At 40.7% G+C, this 22,369-nt stretch overlaps 1 protein-coding gene across 1 annotated transcript in view; it reads right to left on the bottom strand.

The window, feature by feature from the left end:
• Sord (sorbitol dehydrogenase) overlaps window positions 1-22,369 on the bottom strand; it is a 34,490-nt gene that overhangs the window by 8,969 nt on the left and 3,152 nt on the right. The window contains exons 2-4 of the mRNA XM_076848529.1: window positions 12,025-12,058; window positions 7,819-7,983; window positions 3,519-3,678 (exon numbers count right to left, since the gene is read on the bottom strand). Of these exons, the coding sequence (XP_076704644.1) occupies window positions 3,519-3,678; window positions 7,819-7,983; window positions 12,025-12,058 (359 nt within the window). The remainder of the gene's footprint in view (window positions 1-3,518; window positions 3,679-7,818; window positions 7,984-12,024; window positions 12,059-22,369) is intronic.

Below are 22,369 nucleotides of genomic sequence, written 5' to 3'. Positions count from 1 at the left end.
GGGTTTTGTGCATGCTAGGCAAGTGCTCTACCATTGAGCTACACCCCCAACCCACATTGTGATTTTGTTTATTATTGGTTTGTTTTTGCAGTACTGAGGATTGAACTCAATGGCACTCTACCACTGGGATGCATCCCTGGCCCTGGCCTTGAAATTATGATCTTCCTACCTCAGCCTTTCAAGACACTGGGATTATTGGCTTGTGCCACTGCACCTAAGGCCATATTATCTTGTAATGTGCTACTAAAGCTAAGGTATGGAGTGGTTGTCATTAATAGAAGTTCATTTAACAAGGGGTTAACATAGCCAACATTCCAGCATCTCATCATCTTTTCAAACTTTTCATGTGTCATGCTTCACTTTAGCAAACAATCTCAACTATCAGCAGCTTTGAAGATCAGTGACTTAACAGTGGGCATCATTCTGGTACTTGTCCCCATTCCAGAAAAACCACATCTGGTGACAGCAGCTGCCTGGCTGTCCCAGGAGTGGTTAAGAAGGGAACAGGGCCTGTTCCACATAGCTGATTAAATGCTATATCACTTTCACCACTGGGTTCTTGGTTTTCACCTCTGAATCCACTGGCATCTCCACCTCATCAACAATCCCACTGATGTAGACAGCAAACATTTGCAAAAGGCTTTACAGATTAGACAGTTTTCTCGTCCATTATCTCATCTAATCCACAGGATAACCCTGTCAGGCAGGAAGGACAGGCTCTTTTTTTATCCTTATTTTACATTAGAGGAAACTGAAGCTCAATGACATTAAGAGACTTGCCCAAGGTTACAAGGTTGGTTCTAATCAAGACTTGAACCAGTGTCCTGATTCCACACTATGTTCAGCTGGCTTCTCCCCCTTCCCTCCCCTCTGCTTCTCTCACATAATTTCCCCCACTCCAACTCATTCTCATTCTGACTGCTGTTCAAACCCTACTCACCCTACAGGTGCTGATTCCATATAAAGGAAAAAGGTTTATAATGAAATAATAAAGACTCCGAAACCATTTTACGGAATCCCACTCCACACTCTCAGACACAATAGCTTGCCTCTTCACAGCTGGGCCTCCCACAGAGCTCAGAATGGCTCTAAACTGAGTGCTCCTGGTATCTTGTCTCTGACTTCCCTTGGAATAAGAACATCAAAGAGCAGGGCATGGTGGCGCATACCTGTAATCCCAGCTACCCAGGAGGCTGAGGCAGGAGGTTGGAAGTTCAAGGCCAGCCTCAGCAATTTAGCAAGACCCTATCTCAAAAAAACAAATAAATAAAAAATGTTGGGGATGTACTCAGTGGGTTCAACCCCTAGTACTACAGGAAGAGGATGGGGGGGGGACCAATAACAAAAACAAAAAACACCAAAGAAAAGTGGGTGGAGGTATGGATGGGAATGGTGGTGAGTTAGGCTGTCACCTGGCTGATTGAGAGTTCTACCCGTCAGATAGAAGCTGCCTCCTCATACCTGTACCCAACACAGCCAACTATATGAGAAAACCTCTTGGCATGGAGGCAAAAACACAGAAGGCATGAGGAGTGCTGGGGCTAGCCCCTCTGCCATTGACCACGGGAAGGTTACTGGGTCCTCCCTCCCCGATATTGTCCAGTGGGAACTGACAGGAAATGGGAATGACAGGACTCCAAATTTCTTTCTAGGCTTAACTTTTTTGGACTTTGTAAACACCAGAGAATAAATAGCAAGGCAGTTTGATGATTTTACAATAGTGTTTGGGGAATAGACAAAAGTGGTTAAAGGATGATCAAGAAGCCAAGAGGGAGCATGAAGCAGACTAGGGCCCAGGGCTATGCTAGGAACAGAGGAGAGGAGAGGTGAGCTGTACATGACACCCAGAGACCTTCTTCAACCCTCCTATTGCCACTACTAACCAGAACCCCCTCACTACCACACACTATTCCCTACAAACTACCACCACCCTATCTCCAGCACAAGGCTCCCTTCTCAGACCTAATCCTATACCCCATCCCCCAGACCACAAGACCATGGCTAAGACATACCTTGGTGTCATTTATTGAGCACCAGGCTTTGTGCTGAGTACCTACTATTTCTTTCTCATTAAATCTTATCAACTGTTCCGTGAGAACAATACTATTAGAATGTCCATTTTATGCCAATGATATTGAGATTATAAAATTTAAAGAACTTGCTTGAGGTCACACAGTGAGTAAATGGCAGAGACTAGTGGTTAGTCTTGAGCTTTACCACTATGTTCTTCCTCCTTCCATGAAAACACTGGGTACACCTTGATTTGGAAAGGGCCCAGGAAAAGACAGGCTGATTCAGGAACCACTTGCTGATAGGTGAACTCGGCCCACAAAAACCTGCTTTCTTCTGAAGTAAGCCAGGTGTTGACTTAAACTCATCACAAGGTCTCTGGCCTACAACTCCTCTCAAGGCTTCCAGTAAGCACTAGAAAAACTCAGATCTGTTAGACTGCCCCTGGGACTGGCACACGGTTTCCATTGGACAAGCCCTTTATTGGCTGACAGCCACCGCTGGGGCCAGGCTGGGATAGAAGGAAAACACACTTGGGTCAGGTCAGAGGAAGAGGAGGCCATCAGCACCCCGAGCTCCAAAGCAGAAACTCATGAGGACTATGCAACACCTTGTTTCTCTAGAACACAGCTTCTTAACTCAAGACTATTTCAGGCATGAGTTGTATTAGGGTAGTAGACACAGGGCATGGGGATGTCTGCCTCCTGGCTCTGCTCTGTACCTGAATCCATTAGCCTTCTTTTGCCTCAGTAAACGCTTGTGTAAAAAGTGCAAAACAGGGCTGGGGCTGGGGCTCAGCAGTAGCTTACTTGCCTGGCATATGTGAGGCACTGGGTTCAATAAATAAATAAAGGTCTATCAACAACTTAAAAAAATATATTTAAAAAAAAGTGCAAAACAGTGCCCACCTCACCATTACTCCTGGGAAGGTTAAATAAGATTCACATATAAAGCACTTATTAGCGTAAAGGCAGGCGTGTGGTAATAGTAGATGTGGCTTTACATGCACTGCCCTCTCTAGTCTTCTGGTGATTAAAAAGTGAAGCAGGGGAAGGTTAAATCATCTCCCCAAAGTCACTCACAAGGAGGGCCTGAATCCAGGATGCCAAGACTCAAGCCCTGGCACCACACTACACCTCCTCAGTAAGCCTCACTGTCACTGTTTGCTGTTGTTGTCAAGGTTACTGTTATAGTTTCCCTTTCTGGTGGCTGTAGAAGAAACCAAAATGAAGGATGGATGATGGCAAATTCTCTCCAAGATGATTATAGGGCTCAAGTGATTTGAGTTGCAATTTTCTATTTTTGCTCCAAACTAAAAGATGATAAACCAATTACTGTGAGTCAATTTTAGTCCCTTCATCAGTACCACCAAGAAGGGCACACCTGCCAGGGAAATGCCCCATGTTTAAAATTTGAGCTGAAATCACCACAGGAAACTAGAAGAAAGAGCACTAAAAAAACAGAGAGAAAGAGGTTCCAAATGGCACAGCTGGATGGTGGGCACTCACTTGTAGCAGAAGTCAGCATTGTGCTTGTAGAATCGGCAGAGGTTCCCATCATCAGGGGGTGTGGCACAGAAGAAGATGGATGGTGACAGATTGTATCTGCCAATCTTGCAGAACTCATCATTTTCTCGGGGAGCACCAGGCTCAATAGTAACACGATCACCTGGAGAAGAAAATATGGTGGTACACTGTCACCTGACCCCTCCTTGGCTTCTTGTTTTCCAACCTTTGAAAACAAGAACAGGATAGAGATATGGTGAAGGCATGGCCAGCTCCTGGGCTGATGCCAAATGCAAGAATCTAGCCTAAGAAGCCATCCTCCTCCCTGGGGACCCAGGGTACCCTAGATAGGCCAAGCCTGCTAGTGTTTCCAAAAGGAACACAGAATGCAGCAAAGGTTCATATTCTGGGAGAAAAGAGCCAGCCCACTTCTCTAAAGACTGGTTTGGCCTGCCTTGTGACAAGCCAACCTGCCTCTCTAGCTCCACAAGCCCTTTCCAGCTTGGGAAACACAGAACCAGTCCTATATCTAAGGCAAACCAGGTCTGGCTTCACCCTCAAATCCACTGTGAAAGGGGCAGCTAGTGCATGGAGCATGCAGACATTTTTTATTCACTTGTTTTGAAAACACAAGACAAGACCTCTATAAAGACAAGAATTATAATTATAGCCTGTTTTATGTTCAATATGGTTGTGTTTAGACAATAATTAGGAGTCAACTGATTCCTGGTTGGCAGAACTGTGAGGGCCAAGGACCTGTAGAGGCCCAGACTGTACAATAGAGAGTAATATATTCAAGGCTGGTGAATAGCTAGTCTGTCATATTTTTATGTCTCATTATCCTGCTTGGAAACCCAGCCCAAGAACTGCTCTCCAATTGCTTTATCCCCCCTATATTTTTATTATGAAAAATTTGAGACATACATCAATGTTCAAAGAATTGTTTAAGTAAATATCCAGATACCTTCTACCTAGGTTCTTCAAGAAGCATTTAGCTATGTTCACTTTGTCCTGTATTTATCTATCCACCCTCCCATTGCATCTACCCATCTCTCCTCCAGCCATCAATCTTCTCTCTGAATAAGCTATCTGTTGTCTTTCTGTGTTCCATCTTGCGGGCGGCCAACCTAACACGTGACCAGTGGGACCAGCGTTTGTCTCCCCTTTTGATGGGTGTGGTATTGTCAGTCACCTTGTGATCTGGTTCCCTAGGTAATCATAGACAGTAGCCCCGCTCACCTGGTAGTCAGGTAGCTACGCTCACCTGTTCCTTTGTGATATTACACCTTGCCCTATTTGGAATTGAATGTTCCATGGAAATGCCTTTTGTGTGTCTCCTTCTCTTATTCTGCCTTTGGTTGTGGCCTTCCTAGATGTCAGTCAACCTGCTGACAGCAGACATCATGAAGCTAGACTCAGCCCCTTGAAACCTGACTCCTTGTCTCATTTGAATGGCTTCTCCTCAATAAAAGGGGTCAGCCCATGCTCTCTCTTTCTTTCTGCAGACCCTTAAGGTCAGAGAAGCCGTCACAGCACCCCCAAAGAAAAAGGTATTTCTTTCTCTTGTGTGGTTACTTCACACAGCCCAATTATTTCAGTTTCCCTGGAGTGACCCCTGAGTATTTAAGTCGCCGGGAACACAACACAACTATCCATGGAATAGTGTAGATCCTATTAAACATCTGGTGTTCATTAGTAGCAGTGATGGTAATAATAGTGACGGTAATATATAATAGTAGGACACTTGTTTTTATTGTATTTATCATTATTATAATTATCTGAACTGGCATTATTGCAGAGGAATTTCAAACTATAAGATAGTTAGATTAGGGGGCTGGGGTTGTGGCTCAGTGGTAGAGCGCTTGCCTAGCAATGTGAGGCCCTGGGTTCAATCCTCAGCACCACATTAAAAAATAAATAAATAAATAAATAAATAAATAAAATAAAGATATTTTTTAAAAAGATAGTTAGATTATATATGAATTAGAAATATTTTCATGCCTTAGATTTATCAGTTTACATTATGTAAACAACTATTAAGAAATATTCAATAAGCAGTTTTCTTCTCTTAGGATTAGTTGATTAGAACTTGAAATCAAAATTAGCATATGAGCAAGGTGCAGCGGCACATGCCTGCAATCATAGTCTTAGCAACTAGTGAGACACTATCTTATAATAAAAAAATGAAAAGGGCTTACAATAAAGTACTCAGTGGTATAGCAACCCTGGAGGGAAAAATTAGCTCATGAATCATTTTAAATAAAAGCTTTGTATTCTAAAAAAAAAAAAAAGTACTCACAGAAATCCCTTGAGACCACTATAATGCATTCCTCACCTGTACATCTCTTCCTTCTCCCTCTCTGACTCCCTATACTTTCTCTACTGCCCAGTGAACTTTCTGCAAATTATACCATTAAGGGTGATGTCTCCAACTTGACATTCAAGATTTTCCATGATTAGGTGTAGTTTTATATTGTTCAATTTTATTACTGAGTAAATTATTACAGTAATAATTTATATTACTATAATTATTTTACATTATAATAATACAATTCACAGTTGTATGGTGTTTTTTTAAAGAGGAACTTTGATAAAAACTATGCAATTTTATCATCTCCACTAACTCCCCAACCAAAAACAACTGCTCTGAGAAAAAGAGACATATAAGCAACCCAGACAGGTTAGTTACTATAGCCTCTGTAATCTCATTGTTCTGTTCCTCTTAACCAGAATATTATTTTATGACCTCTTCACTGACTCAAATACAAAATCTTCTTCAAATCTAAAGATTCTGGGCAGCCTGATGGTTCTGAGTACTTGCTCTAGGGTCAGAAAGAACAGAGTGGGAATTTCAGCTCTGAGACTAACCAGTGTTTGACACTGGGACAAAAACCAAGCTCCAATTTCTTCATCTACTAATAAGCAAAATAATGCCTACCTCATAGACTCATTTCAAGAATGAAATAAATAATTGTCTCTAAATGTTTAACTTGGAGATTAATGAATAGCAAATCAGAAATACTGACCTTCTTATTATTGTTACTATCACATGTCCAGCTCCAAGACCTATCTCCTCCAGGCACCTTCTTCAACCACCTCTGCTTATAGCAATTGCCCTTTGACTTCTAGGGCCAGAGTCTTGTTCTCTACTTGTTGGTACTGGTATAAGTCCTAAGGTCTGGTCTCCCTAACTAGATCTAAGCATCTAGGGATCATATATTTTCTTTTCTTATCTCTCTTAAAGCACCTGGCACAAGACTGGACCTGGACTAAACACTTGTGAGCAGACCCCATTCCATGCTTTAACTTACATTTAGAGACCTGGTCTCATAAGAACCAGTCATCAGAGATTGTTGGAATTTATGGACTTTCAACTTTAGGAAAACCCTGTAACACTACAGTTTTCTCAGCTTCCACTAATGATGAAGGGAGGCTCTGTCCTAAGAATGCTAAGTGGGACACATGTATAATTTCTGATCTTGCCAATCCCCCTCCATGTGGCTTAGAGGCTCTTGTGACTAACACAAGATGGCACATACTTAAACCACTGCCTTCTTCCAAGTGATCTGACATCATCTCCAGGACATAATGACATTGTTAGCAAAGGAAAGTTAAAGCTAACAACTGGGTATGTCAAGACAATTCAGATTTAGTTCACTGGTAAGCTAAGAATTCCTCCCCTCAGGCAGAATGAATTAAGCAAATCCAGGGAAAATATTGGTTATTTCCCAATCCTCCAATAAAAATCACAGATTCCTGGGCCTGGGGTTGTGTCTCAGTGGTAAAGGGTTTGCCTAGCATGTGTGAGGCACTGGGTTCAATTCTTAGCACCACATAAAAATAAATAAATAAAAATAAAGGTTCATCCACAACTAAAAGACATATTTTTTTTTTTCAAAAAATCAAAGATTCTATCTAAAGCCTTGATTCTCAGCACACGGAGGTAGTCTGTGGCTTTTGTTCCTGGAACATTTTCTCTAGCCCTTTATCTAGTTTATTTCTCACTTGGCTTCAGGTATTGGGTAAACTGCATCTTTTCCAAAGGAGCCAGAGGTCTAGGTAAGACATGCTGATCACACCCTGCATTCTCTTCCACTGCCGTTAACACACTGCCACAAAGGACCTGTTTGTCTGTCCAGGTTTGTCTCCTGCTGTGGAAGGTAAGGTTCACATGTGTAGAGACCAACGCTATCTTGTTCATTGCTGTGCTCAGTGCTTAACAGAGTGCCTGGTCGAGAGGAAGCACACACAAATATTATGTGGAATGAATACATGTATCAGTTAGCTGAAGGATTTTGCTGACCTGGTTTTAGGTGCTTTACCAATGATCCCACTTTTACGACTGTTCCTGAAGCTTCATGCCCCAGCACCATTGGCTTTTTCACAATAAAATCCCCAATTCGACCATGCTGCCAGTAGTGGACATCAGAGCCGCAGATTCCAACAGAATGCATCTTCAACAGCACTTCTGATAAGAGAAAGGAGAAAAAAGTGAGGAAAAAAAAAAACAACCCCAGTTTCACTTTGAAGAGCCCTAATGATTTCTCTCTGGATAAAAGACAGGCTGGGTCCAGGTACAAAATTTAGACCACAGAGGAAAACAAGCTGAACAGCAATCCCGATAAAGTCTGGCAAAATAGAAGAGTTTCCACAGAACAAGTGAACTGTATGTGATGGGTGATTTTTATGTTTCAACTTGGCTAGGGTATGGTGCCCAGTTGTTTGGTTGGTTAAACACCAGTCCAGATGTTGCTGTAAAGGTATTTTTTAGGTATATTTAACATCAGTAAATTTTGAGAAGACCAGATTGTTCCCCACAATGTGGGTGGAGCTCACCCACTCTCAAGAGTAAAGACTGGGCTTTCTTTCTTTTATTTTTAATATATATTTTTTAGTTATAGGTGGACACAATAACTTTATTTTGTTTTTATGTGGTGCTGAGAATCGAACCCAGTGCCTCACTGCACTAGATGAGCACTCTACCACTGAGCCACAACCCCAGCCCCTGAAGTTTCTTAAAGGAAAAGAATTCTCCTCAAGACTGCAACATAGACACCTGCCTGAGCTGGGGAGCTTGGGCAACTTAGCAGGACTCCAGCTCAAAATTGAAAAGGCTGAGACTGTAGCTCATGGTAGAGCACCTTCCTTACAAATGCAAGGCCTTGAGTTCAGCCCCCAGTACTGCAAAGGAAGAAGAAGGAAGGAGGAAAGAGGAAAGGAGGGGGAAGAAGAGGAGGATAAGGAAGAGGAGATGGGGAGAAGAAGGAAAAGGAGGAGAAAGGGGAAGAGGAAGAAGAAATCTGCCTGAGTTTGTAGTCTGCTGCCTTGCCCTGCCAACTTCAAACTTGTCAGTCCCCACACCCACAATCACATGAGCCAATTCTTTAAAATAAAATTCCCTCTTCTTCTCCCTTTCCCCCACCTCTATATATACACTCATACATATACATACATACATATCTTATTTGTTCTGTTTGTCTGGAGAACCCCAACCAATAATCACAGTGTAAATAAGATATTATTAGGAGGAAGAAATGTGCCAACTTCTTAAAAGAACAAACTGTTTTTCAGGAGGTAACTGTTTCCAGACAATTACTACTCTATCTGATTCTTATTTATCCAAAAGAATAAGCCTGACAGAATCTCAGCTTGGCAATCCATGGTGAGCTATCAGACTGAGTTCCTCATGTTTCTTGTTTTCTAAAAAGCCGCAGCTTTACTTAAATCATCCAAAGACTTCAAATGGCATTTCCCTCCAAGGGTTTGAACAAAGTGGGATTTGGTGGTATCACTGTTGTCAGTTTTCCAAGTTTAAGATAATGATACTACTGAGCCTCTCTGCTGAAATAAGCACTAAAGGATTACAGACTTTGTCTGACTGAGCTGACCGCATTACAAGTATCTCCCCGAGAAAAACCTCTGCCTTAGAAAGACCGAGACCCTAAAGCTCTGCTATGCTTTCAGACACTTTACACACTGCCCTTGTCACAAACTATGTCAACTTATGGAAGGTAAGGTTCACATGTGTAGAGACCAACACTATCTTGTTGTTGTTAGTTTTCCAAGTTTAATATATATTTTTTTCCCATTCTGGAGATGGGAGAGTTTAGAAAACAATCAGCAGGGATCTTCCCTAGGCAAGTGTGTGGCATGACCATCCCAGGTAGACGCCACACCAGGAAATGTGTCAGCTCACCCTGAGATGAGCTGACACATATATTTATATATTTAAAAATACATATTAAAAATATACAAATATAAAATATATAAATATAAAATATATATTTTAAATATATATTTAAAAATATATATTAAAAATAAAAGAAAGCCCAGTCTTTACTCTTGAGAGTGGGTGAGCTCCACTCACATTGTGGGAAACAATCTGGTCTTCTCAAAATTTACTGATGTTAAATATACCTAAAAAATACCTTTACAGCAACATCTGGACTGGTATTTAACCAACCAAACAACTGGGCACCATACCCTAGCCAAGTTGACAAAAAAACTATTGGCAAAATCCAGCAGATGTGACTCAAGAACATTCTTCATCTTTGGTTTTCATGAACAGAGAAAGAAATAGCAGGGTGAATTCTGAGATCAAAGGTAGGGAAGCCAGATGCGGTGGTACACACCTGTAATCCCAGCAACTCAGGAAGTTGAGGCAGAAGGATCACAAATTCGAGGCTAGCCTTAGCAACTTAGAGAGGTCCTAGCAACTTAGCAAAATTCTGTCTCAAAATAAAATATGAAAAAAAGGGCTGAAGATGTGGTCCAGTGGTTAAGTACCCCTGGGTTCCGTCCCAGTACAAAATATATATAAAATAAATAAAAAAGACTGGGTATGTGGCTCAGTAGTTAAGTGCCTCTTGGTTCAATCCCCAATACTCACCCCCCACCCCCCAAAAATTAGGGAATCATTTGAATTAGGATAACTATCTTAGAGTTTTCTCTTTTGAAGTCACCAATTTGTAGCAAAGAGATTGGATCTGACTTGCTAGGGTGCTCACTGAAATATGTTCTTTCCCATTTCCAATTCAAGCATAGCAAGAGACAAGAAAATGAGGAAAGATTCAGAGAGAAGCTATACTGGGATCCTTCTGAATGCAAGATGTATGGCCCTTGTTTGGCCACCTGTGGAACCAACAAATCAATACCAAAATATCAGGACACAGTGAGGTGCCTCCTTTACTTCTCTGAACAGGATATCTTGGTGTGACTCTATAAACCCTGAAAGTACATCACTTGCTAAACACTGATAGAAAGAACTATTGACTGTATCTTATCACTGAAAGTCAATAAATTCAACCGACCTTTGAGTAGCAAACCTCTAGAGCCACCAGGAAAGCTGCCTTCAATCTGATGTCCACACAGAGGCAGGAGTTCTGGGATGAGGTGTGGCAGGGTGGGGAAGGACATCCCAACTCATCAAGGACAAACAGAAAGGGGGCATAATTGGCTGGGATGACCCATCTATAGATACTCTAGCCCACTATTCCCAGCCTTACTTCAGGGTCCTGCAGATTATAAAGAAGTAGGATTCTGGAGATGGGAGAGATCAGAAAACAATCAGCAGGGATCTTCCCTAGGCAACTGGGTGGCATGACCACCCCATGTAGACGCCACACCAGGAAATGTGTCAGCTCACCCTGAGGGCTCACCCACTGAGAGGCCTGCAAGGAGTAGAGCAAAGGTGCAGGAGGCCTGCCCCAGTGTGCTCACTTTCAGTACTTGGCTGATTTAGGCAGGGGGCAGGGCTCCTTGCAACCCCTCCCCCAGCCACCTGACAGAAAGGCTTAGACTGCTCCACTGGCCTTCATGGGAATACTAGCAAGATGCTCTCTTTGCTAATTAAAAGATCAAGTTCTGTAGATTGCTTTTCAATGTTTGGGCTAGGGTTAAGACATGATTTGGCAATACCAATGTGGTAGATAGGGTAATTGGTCATTAAGTCAAAAGAGGAACAATTCTGCCTTGGGTTCATACACTTTGCATCAAAAACTCCCTGAGACAAGTCAGTAATACGATTCAGTAAATTTTTATTTTCTTTGCATATTTATTTACTTTTTGATACTGGGGATTGAATGCAGGGGCACTTTACTACCGAGTTACATCCTAGATCTTTTTATTTTTTATTTTGAGACAAGGTCTTGCTAAGTTGCTTAGGGCCTTCCTAGGTTGATGAGGCTGGCCTTGAACTTGTGATCCTTCTGCCTCAGCCTCCTATATCGCAGATATTACAGGTGTGTGCCACCATGCCCAGCTAATATAATTTTTTTCTAGTTCTGTTAATGTTTCTTTTATTTAATGTAGCAGTCAAGATAAACCTACCATCTAATCATGTTGTAGAAAACAGACTAGGTTCTCAGCTTAACAAATGCATAGTCTGGTTTGTTTTTAATGAAGTCAAAAGTAATAAATAGTAGGAAAAAAGTGGGGCAGGGAAATAAGGCACATGTCTCAAACATAAACAATAGGAAAAAAATACCAGTTAAGTTTTGCAAGGACCTACCATTTGGGCCTGGTTCAGGAATGGGATAGTTCTCCTAAAAAAAGAAAAAAGAAAAAGAAAAAGTCATTTAGCTTAATAATAATAATAACAATAATAACTTTACCTTATGAACACTTTCCATTATTAAAAAGTCAAAGTGGAGTTTCATTGAGTCTTCATAAAATTATCGTAAGCTCAGACCATACTGCTGCCGGGCTGTAGGTGTATACTGAAGGGCTCATCGAATGGCAGGCTAGAAAAACCTACCCAGCTCTTCACCACTTTTCTAACAGAGCAATTGATCCAAACAATGGCATACATCATATGTTCACAACCTTACAGAAAACCACACTGGCTGTCACCAGTGTCATGTCACAGGATGGGATACTGTTCCAATGCTGGGTTCCCTCCCAGGGAAACTGCCAACTGCCCTAAAGCCAAAGGCCCAATTCTGGTTCAGAACTTCAGGCTCAGGAAGAGCTGACTTTAATTTATGACCTCATCCACCCACCCAACTTATCCAGGACTAAGAAAAAAGTCTGCTAGATGTGCCCTCAGGCATAAAGGAAATCTGGGCTACTTCTAGGTCTCTGGATCTGCTTTTCATATCAGAATCATCTATCCTAGAAAAACACATTCTTAGATATAAGTTTGTTTCTGACAAACTCCTATAAGGAAAGGATGAGAGCATTTCTGGCAGGTGCATGTGAGGACTGTTATCTCAAGACAGGAGAGTGTTTATGCTGCCACCCCTTTCCCTTTATATTAGCACACAGACTGATAGGTGGTACTCTGTCTTCCAAACCTCCTGGGTAGAGTTTTAGAGGCCTCTTGGGAACATAGAGGACCTGTACTTTGAATATTCTCACAGGTTCAAAAAGCAATCTGAGGGCTGGGTTTGTGGCTCAAGTGGTGGGGTGCTCACCTAGCATGTGTGAGGCACTGGGTTTGATCCTTAGCACCACATAAAAATAAAATAAAGATATTGTATACATCTACAACTAAAAAAATTAAATATTAACAAAAAAGCAATCTGAGCCAGTACAGTGGCACACACCTGTAATCCCAGCAGCTCAGGAGGTTGAGGCAGGAGGATCACAAGTTCAAAGCCAACCTCAGCAAGAGTGAGGCCCTAAGCAACTCAGTGAGACCTTGTCTCTAAATAAAATATAAAATATGGCTGGATATATGGCTTAGTGGCTCAGTGCCACAGAGTTCAAGCCCCAGTACTGGGGAGGGGGAAGCAATCTGAACAGGAGTGGGATTATACTTATAATCTCAGCTACTCAGGAGGTTGAGGTAGGAGGATTGTCGAATTCATGGCCATCCTAGGCAATTTAGCAAAACCCTGACTCAAAATTTAAAAATTTTTAAAAGGACCATGGATGTAGCTCAGTGGTGGAGTATTCCTGGGTTCAATCTCCAGCAGCACCAAAAAACAAATAAACAAATAATCTGTTGTAGAAGAAAGGTGGATAGGGCAGGTTTTGGTTGTTTTGTTTTTAACCTCAATTTTAAAAAGGGAAGGGAAGGACAAAAGAAAGAAGAAGAGTCAGAAAAGAAGGGAAGGAAAGAAGGCAGGCAGTCAAGAAGGAATTCCATCTAAAAATGGCCATTTAAGGATAACTGTCACCAAAACCTTCCCCAATGGAGTCACTGGTCTCATATCTGACTTTTTTCCTTGCAATTCGGGGATTGAACCCAGGGACACTCTGCCACTGAGCTATAATCTCCAGCCCTTTTACTTTTTTATTTGGGGACAGGGTCTCACCAAGTTTCTGAGGCTGGCCTTGAATTTATGAACCTATTGCTTCAGCCTCCCAAAAGTTACTGAGATTACAGGCATGTGCCACCACACCCAGTTCACATCTGACATTATATATCAGAAAATATTATGTAAAGTTGTTTCTGTTATATTGGGTGAAATTTTCAACTGCAAGTTAAATTGAAACTAAAGACAAACATGGAACAGTATTCTACCCGTCCACCAATTGTGTTATTAGGCAAACTCCTAGGCACTGAGAGACTATTGATTACACAGCCTAATATTCATATTCTTGCCTCTATCTGTATTAAGTTTGAATACTGCATTTGGGGTGGGGAGTTAGGGAGATTCAAACTCAGAGCAATAGTTGGGTGAACCAAGTAAGCCCTTGGTCACTGAAATGACCACTGTAATCTCTGAAAAAGCCCTTTGCTCTTACTTCTCTGAAAAACCTACAGTAACTTCTTCAGGCACTAGATGGTGCTGTGCTAATAATTTGTTTTTTCCTTGGTAGCAGAAACACTTCATGAGAACTTCAAATACTTTCCCTGTACTGCCGCCCTTTCTTTTCCCTTCTCTTTCTTGCTAACTCTAATCACTTTTATAATTCAGGCTTGTTTACTGCCTCTCATCTACAGAAGACATGCTACCTGAGCACAAGCCCATATTAAGATCAGCCTATAAATATGTAAATATTGTCTAAGCACCACCGTGGAGCCCACAGGTTTTACAAAGTTGTCATACACAATTACTAAAAATCCTTGCTTTTTTATTGTGGTTCTTGGCATGATGTTGGTTAAAATCCCATTTACTTAATCTCTTTTTCAGTCTTAGATTTCAGTGGTGATATGTTTTCATTTACCCAATTTCTTATCTCCCAAGGCTTCTTAGTGTGATTCAGGGGTAGAGCGCTTGCCTAGCATGTACACGGCCCTAGATATAAACCCCAGAACTGCAAGAAATTAAAAAAAAAAAAATGTTTTGTAGTCTTAGACACATTCAAGTTTTCCTAAATAGGATTTCTTACCTTTCTGTGAATGATAGTAATAAGAAGGTAAAAAAGAACTGAGTAACATCTTTACTGTAGTTATGTTAGTGTTCCAATACTTTTCTTTTCTTTTTTTTTTTTTTTTTTTTGTCTTTTTTCTTTTTGTCTTTTCTTTTTGGAGCTGGGGATCAAATCGATGGCTTTGCACAGGTGAGGCAAACCCTTTTCCGCTGAGCTACATCCCATTCCACACTTTTCAATTCAAGTTAGAAATACCTATCTGAAGCCAGACATCATGGGACTTGCCTATAATTGGAGTTACTGGGGAGACCAAGGCAGGAATATTGCAAGTTCGAGACCAGTCCCAGCACCTTAGTGAGGCCCTAAGAACTAGAGATGTATCGCAGTGGTAAGTGCCCCTAGGTTCAACCCCAGGACAAAGAAACAATAACAATAACAAAATCCTGTCTGGATCTCATACATATTCTCCCTCCTATTCTTCTCCTTAAGCTCACTCACCCCCTGGCCCCCCGCCTTACACAGTAACTCATGGAAATACTCAGGGAAGAATTCTCTGGACACATGGGATCATGCCAGGTGCTCCTTTCATCCTAAATGTTATCTTGCCATCCCTAAATAGATGTTTGCAAACAATCCTAAATGTACCCTTATTGGCCCCAGTTTCTCCACTTCTACCAGTACAACTGAATTCATTCCCTCAAAGTCTTGCATGCATTGCAGCCACTGCCTCAATACAAGGAGAAATTGGGGGAAGATACCTTTTCCCTCCTTCAGCCAACCTGAGTGGGACCATGAAGAATTAGACTCTGGAATCACCTGTCCACGTGCATTGCAGGCTCCCTGACACCTGCATGTACCTCTGGCAGTTATGTAACCTTGTTGTGCCCTCAATTTCCTCTTCTGTATAACAAAGATAACCATAAAAAGGAGAGCCAACTCATAGTACATAAGTTCAGTCTTATTGCAAAAGAAATAACAGGGCTGGGAATGTAGCTCTGTAGCAGAGCACTTGCGTAGCATGCACCAAGCCCTGGATTCAATCCCCAGTGCAGGAAGGAAGGAAGAAAGGAAGAAAAACAAAAGAAATAACAAAGTTCTGTAGAGACCATTAGGTTATGCGATATAAGTCAAACTCGAAAAGTTAAGGAAAATAAGTCAAACTCAGAAGGTCAAGGGTTGTATGTTTTCCTTCGTATGTGGAAGCTACAGAGAAAAAAGGAAAAGTGATGGGGGGGATTTTATGAAAATCAAGGGAGATCAGTAGAGGAAAGGGACCAGGACCAGGACGTGGGATGTGGGATGTGGGAGGGACTGGGGAGTGATATTGGCCAAAATATATTGTTATATTGTGTGCATTTACAAATATGTAGTAACAAAGTCCATCATTTTGTACCACTTTAATGCAACAAATAGAATATGTGGAAAGAGGAAAAAAAGGAAATAACCAAGTTCTGTTTCCATAATTACCCTACACTATGGTTGAACCAACTGTGGATAACCTTGCCCCTTTGAAAAGTACTTTAAATTGTTTGGGGGGAAAAGTTGTATTCCCATTGTTTTTATGTCAACTTTAGAGAAATATGATTGTTCTTTGAAAGGCCCCAGACTTCAGAAGAAAGTGAAGTTAAGATGCCAGCAGTGTTTTTAGTCTTGCTTCTGACAGTTGTAGAAAAAGGATAAAGCCACCCACTCCTGCTGTCAGGGCAGAGTGTGAGGAAGTCGGCAGCCTGGCCCCAGGTCCTCAGCATCATCTCTGACACCTGCTCCCACATGCCAGGCCTTCTGTGAGCCTTGTGGGGCTGTCCTGCATGCTTACAGTAAACAGGAGACCTTGTTTTGCTTCCTTCTCCCTCCATATTCCCTTTCCATTGAGTACCTGAAGGGTGTTTTGAGGGAAATCCAAAGATTTCCCAATTGGTCATTTTGTCATAAGAGGCTTTGTTCTAGCCGCTGGTCCTGGCACACTCAAAGTAGGGGGTCAAAGTAAGGGGTTGGATACTCTCCAAAGTCCACTGAGCTGATTCCCTGCCCAGGCTCTCCCAGCTCCATCCAGTCTTTGTTCTGCTGATAACAATCTTTCTAAAATGCAAATCTGCTTACAGTCCCCAGTGGCCCTATAGCACTCACATGGCAGCCACTATGTCTCCATCTTATCTCCAACCTTGCCAAACCCTACACTGGGTCACCCTCACAGGGAGCCTTTTTTCTCTTTCCTTCAAGATCTCACAGGACATAGGAAGTGAAGCAACTGGAAGTGAGGCATCCTAATTCCTGTGGGAACTCAGGGATGTGTTGAAATGAGGGATCTAGGGACATCCAAATGGATCTGTCCATTAGGCAGTTGTATTCCTAGAACTGGTGCTCAGTCATCATCTCTTACAAGCCCTGTCATACCAGACCAGTAAAGTAACTACTTCTTGAAACTTCCTTCCACCTAACACTAAAACCACACAGGGTAGTTAAGGAACTATTTACTTCTCAGCAGTGATAAACGTGTAAAAATTTCCTTCTAACTAAACATATAAGATCATAACCATTAATTTATTATGAGGATCTTTATCTTAAGCAAAAATATGAAATCTCTGAGCTCTGTTGGATGCTCTGGTCTATTAAAACATTTATTAAGTACTTACTGTGCTCAGGTCTTTGTAATTGAATATTTATATGTTTTTTACTTTTTTTTAGAGACACATTTATTCAGCGTCTGTTTTTTAAGTTGTTGAAGTGAATATCACTTTGCAAAATTTGAACATATTTTCCCCAGTTATCAATTTTTTGTGTGTAAATCTGATTGAGGGGCTGAGGCTGCAGCTCAATGGCACAGCACTTGCCTACCATGTGTGAGATCCAGGGTTTGATCCTCAGCACCACATAAAAATAAATAAATAAATAAATAAAAGTATTGAGTCCATCTACAACTAAAAAAAAAAAAAAAAAATTAAATCTGGTTTTAGACTCAACTCAAAGTGGATCAAGGACCTAGGAATTAAACCAGAGACCCTATGTCTTAATAGGGTAAAAGCAGGTCCAAATCTCCATCATATGGGATTAGGCCCCTACTTCTTTAACAAGACTCCTATAGCACAAGAATTAAAATCAAGAATTAATAAATGGGGTGGATTCAAACTAAAAAGCTTCTTCTCAGCAACAGAAACAATCAGTGAGGTGATTAGAAAGCCTACATCTTGGGAGCAAATCTTTACCCCTCACACATCAAATAGAGCATTAATCTCTAGAATATATAAAGAACTCAAAAAGCTAAACATCAAAAAAAAATAATAACACAATCAATAAATGGGCCAAGGAACTGAACAGACACTTCTCAGAAGAAGATATACAATCAATCAACAAATATATGAAAAAATGTTTAACATCTCTATCAATTAGAGAAATGCAAATCAAAACTACTCTAAGATTTCATCTCACTCCTGTCAGAATGGCAGCTATAAAGAATACAAACAACAATAAGACTGGGCAAGGATGTGGGGGAAAAGGCACACTCATACATTGCTGTTGGTACTGCAAATAGGTGCAGCCAATATAGAAAGCAGTATGGAGATTCCTTGGAAAACTGGGAATGAAATCACGATTTGACCCAGCTATCCCACTCCTCAGTCTATACCCAAAGGACTTAAAAACAGCATACTATAGGGACACAGCCACATCAATATTTATACCAGCACAATTCACAATAGCTAAACTGTGGAGCCAACCTAGATGCCCTTCAGTAGATGAATGGATAATGAAAATGTGGTATATATACACAATGGAATATTACTCAGCAATAAAATCATGGCATTTGCAGGTAAATGGATGGAATTGGAGAATATAATGCTAAGTGAAGTTAGCCAATCCCAAAAAAACAAATGTCTAATGTTTTCTCTGATATAAGGAGGCTGATTCACAGTGGGGTTGAGAGGGGGAACATGGGAAGATTAGACAAACTCCAGATAGAGAAAAGGCGAGGGAGGGAGCAAGGGGGTAAAAACAAGATGGTGGAATGAGATGAACATCACTACCCTAAGTACATGTATGAAGAAGACAGGAATGGTATAAATATACTTTGTATATACATGCATAGATATGAAAAGTGTGCTCTATATATTTAATATGAATTGTAATGTATTCTTCTGTCATATATAACAAATTAGAATAAAAACTTTTAAAAATAAATAGATTAATAAATATATGGCAGCAAAAAAAAAAAAATCTGGTTTGGGAGAAATTTCCAGCTTTAATATCCATGCTCAGAGACTTCTAAATTGGATGCCAATACTGCATATATGTACCTATTTCTTCTTCTTAATTTGTCATGCAATTTTAGAAATCTCCCCCACACCCATAATTCTAGTTTCTCCCCTAAGAATAGAGTTACTTTTACAGAATGTTAAAATCCTTTTACTGACATTGTTTACTGCTCCTGCTGCTTTGAGGGGAAAAATGTTAGCTTTGTGTCTCTTGGCCTTTTACAGACAAAGGCATTGCCTTTTCATAACAGCTGACAGAGATGGCAATTTGCTGGACTTATTTTCCTCTTTTGAGTTTGAAATTGTTTATCTGGTTTTATTGTTGAAACAATTTAGATAAAGAGAGGGGATTTCTTTGGGCTATTTGCTACTACTTAACTCCCCTGTTACTGAAGGAGTTTGGGATTATGTTATCACTAGAAGTTACCTCTGACTGATAAGATTAGTTCAGATACTAAAGGGTTAAGCAGCCTGTTTCTTCTCCCTCCAGGTGATCTCTCAACTGCTCATTAGGACTATCAGTGCCCTTTAATCTGTTCATATAGAAGTGGCTGGCTGTCCACTAATTGCAAAACTAATCAGGAAAAGAGACATGATGTAAGGATTGGAGATATAGCTCAGTGGCAGAGCACTTGCCTAGCATGCATGAAGATCCTGTGTTTGATCCCCAGCACCACAAGGAAAAAAAAGACACATGATGCATGATGCCTAGAAGCATTTGAGCTGCTGGGTGTTCATGACATCTCATTATATAATCCCATTCTCCTCATTCAAAAATCCTAACAGTAAAGCATAAGTGGCAAGGACAGGACACTTTTAATGTGTTGTATTAGATACAGAATTGTCTTGTTTTTTAAAACTATTGACATGGAGTATATAACGTTTCCTCAAAGAGCAAAATCTCAAGAAATATCTTTAAGAACTCTGATTAATCTCTAAATTTGATGTTGATGCATTATTTTCTGTTATAATTAAACAATATCAACTCATAATTATTTTTCCTTTACCCTGCCATCTACTCATATAACTAATCATAAAACAAAAATCTGACTACTTCCCCTCCAGGGTGCTCAGGTCCCTGGAATGGAGAAGTTGTTTTATTCCCATTCTTCTCCCTGTCCAGATGTTCATGCCTGAAATTGGAGAAAAGCTGATTTTCAGGAAGAAGGGATATAACATGCACTTAGAAGTGGTCCATGAACTGTTACTTATGATGAACTGTTATTTATTTATGCAATACATAAAGAAGTGGAGAGGTACGCTTAAAAATAGTTATAGCAGCTGATACTACACTACATCCAAGTGCAGCCAATGCAAGCATCAGTCCGTGGTTAACTGGAAATACAAATAAAATTGAATCTTTCATAATAGAAATTCATGCAGCACTATATTAAAGTCTTAGGACATGCACGGAATGTAGTAGGCACTCAAAATGTTAATCCCCTTTTGTTAGTTTCCTTACCATTCTAGCAAACCCTAGAGCATTAAAATTATAGCACATTGCTGGGCATGGTGGCACACACCTGTAATCCCAACAACTCAGGAGACTGAAATAGAAGGATCACAAATTTGAGGTCAGTCTCAGCAATTCAGTGAAACTCTGTCTCAAAATTTAAAAATTTAAATATATATATAACTCATCTGTAAAGCATCTCTGGGTTCAATCCCCAGTACCAAAAGCAAACAAACAAACAAAAAAAGCCTACCTACCACCACCAAACAAAGATTCTGCACGGAAAAACTAATTTGAATGTTTTAGATCCCAGCTTCATGAATTAGTAATTCACTTCCCAATAAAAAGCAATTTCTAGGGGCTGGGGCTGTAGCTCAGTGGTACAGTGCTCACCTAGCATGCACGAGGCACTGGGTTAGATTCTTAGCACCGCATAAAAATAAAAATAAAGATATTGTGTCCAGGGGCTGGGGTTGTGGTTCAACGGTAGAGCACTAGCCTAACATGTGCAGGGCCCTGGGTTCGATCCTCAACACCACATAAAAATAAATAAATAAAGATATTGTGTCCAAAAAATAATAGATATTTTTAAAAAAGTTTCACATCTTAAAAAATATATATATTGGGTCCACCTAAAAATAAAATATAAAAATAAATTTTAAAAAAGCAATTTCTAAATTTCTCTAGACTGACTGAATAATCATAAACTATTAACAGTTGAATATGAAATAATTGCCCGACCCACATTAAAATAAGTTGGCTAAAAATCATCTAAATTTGAATGCCTCTAGCCTGCTGCCTGCCTAACTCCACAGTTAGCATATACTCTTGATAATGTGCTAGATTCTGTGCTGGGCCTTTCACATTCATGATGCCATTGAATTCTCACACAACCAAAAGATGAATACCACTATTATCCCCTTTTCAAGATGGGGAAATTGAAGCAGAAAATAATTTGTCCAATCACACAACTTGCAGCAATAGAGCTAGAACTAAATCCCACTCTGATCCCTCACCTTAGCTTTGACCTTATTATTGTTTCCATTTAAAGACCTCAGCAAACTGATATTGTTTGCTGATTGGATGTTTGCTTCTTTTTTTTTAATATTTATTTTTTAGTCGAAGTTGGACACAATACCTTTGTTTTATTTACGTATTTTTATGTGATGCTGAGGATAGAACCCCGGGCCTCACACATGCTAGGTGAGCACTCTACCGCTGAGCCACAACCCCAGCCCATGGCTGTTTGCTTCTTTATGAATGTTTCCACACCTCTCCCTCCTACTCTCTGGAAGCCTTAAACTTTCTCTATTTAAAATGGGGAGGGGGAGCAGAAGGTTTTAAATCTCAGATTTTGTTTCATTTTCCTCATTATGAAAGACTACAGCCAATCTCTCAGTATGTTTATGTCCTCCCTCCCTCCCTTTCTCTCTCTGATTTACCACACAACTTACAATGCTCCCTCTTTGCTGTGACCACTAACCAACTAGCAGGCAAATTTAAGTTTTGTTTCCTGCAGCTCCCTACTGCATCAAGAAAGAAAAGGGAGTCATGTCTTCTCCACAGGCAAGAAGGATTCTGGGTTAAGGTTTTGTTTCTACTAGATAGAGTGAAGTGGCCCAGGTCACATTTTCCCACAGAACCACCCCCCTGAACGGGCAGGTTCCTGGTTTTACATGAAGCAGGAAGGCAGCACTGGCAAAAGCTGAGCCCTCCTTCCTGCTTCAGAACCCTGCAGAATCCTGCTTCAGGTTTTAGGAATAGAAATTTCCCCAAACAACTCCCTTTACATGAGTTCTTGAGGCAAGGATCATTTTTTTTCAGGGGACCAACCCCTGATCCACCTAAATGGGCACCAGGCCCCAATTCCCAGAGTGAAAGAGTTTTAAATC

The sequence above is a fragment of the Callospermophilus lateralis genome, chromosome 3, assembly GCF_048772815.1.
Source record: "Callospermophilus lateralis isolate mCalLat2 chromosome 3, mCalLat2.hap1, whole genome shotgun sequence".
In the NCBI taxonomy this organism is placed as follows: Eukaryota; Metazoa; Chordata; class Mammalia; order Rodentia; family Sciuridae; genus Callospermophilus; species Callospermophilus lateralis.
Note: the sequence above shows the minus strand (reverse complement) of the source record. Positions and strands in the feature narration are given on the sequence as shown.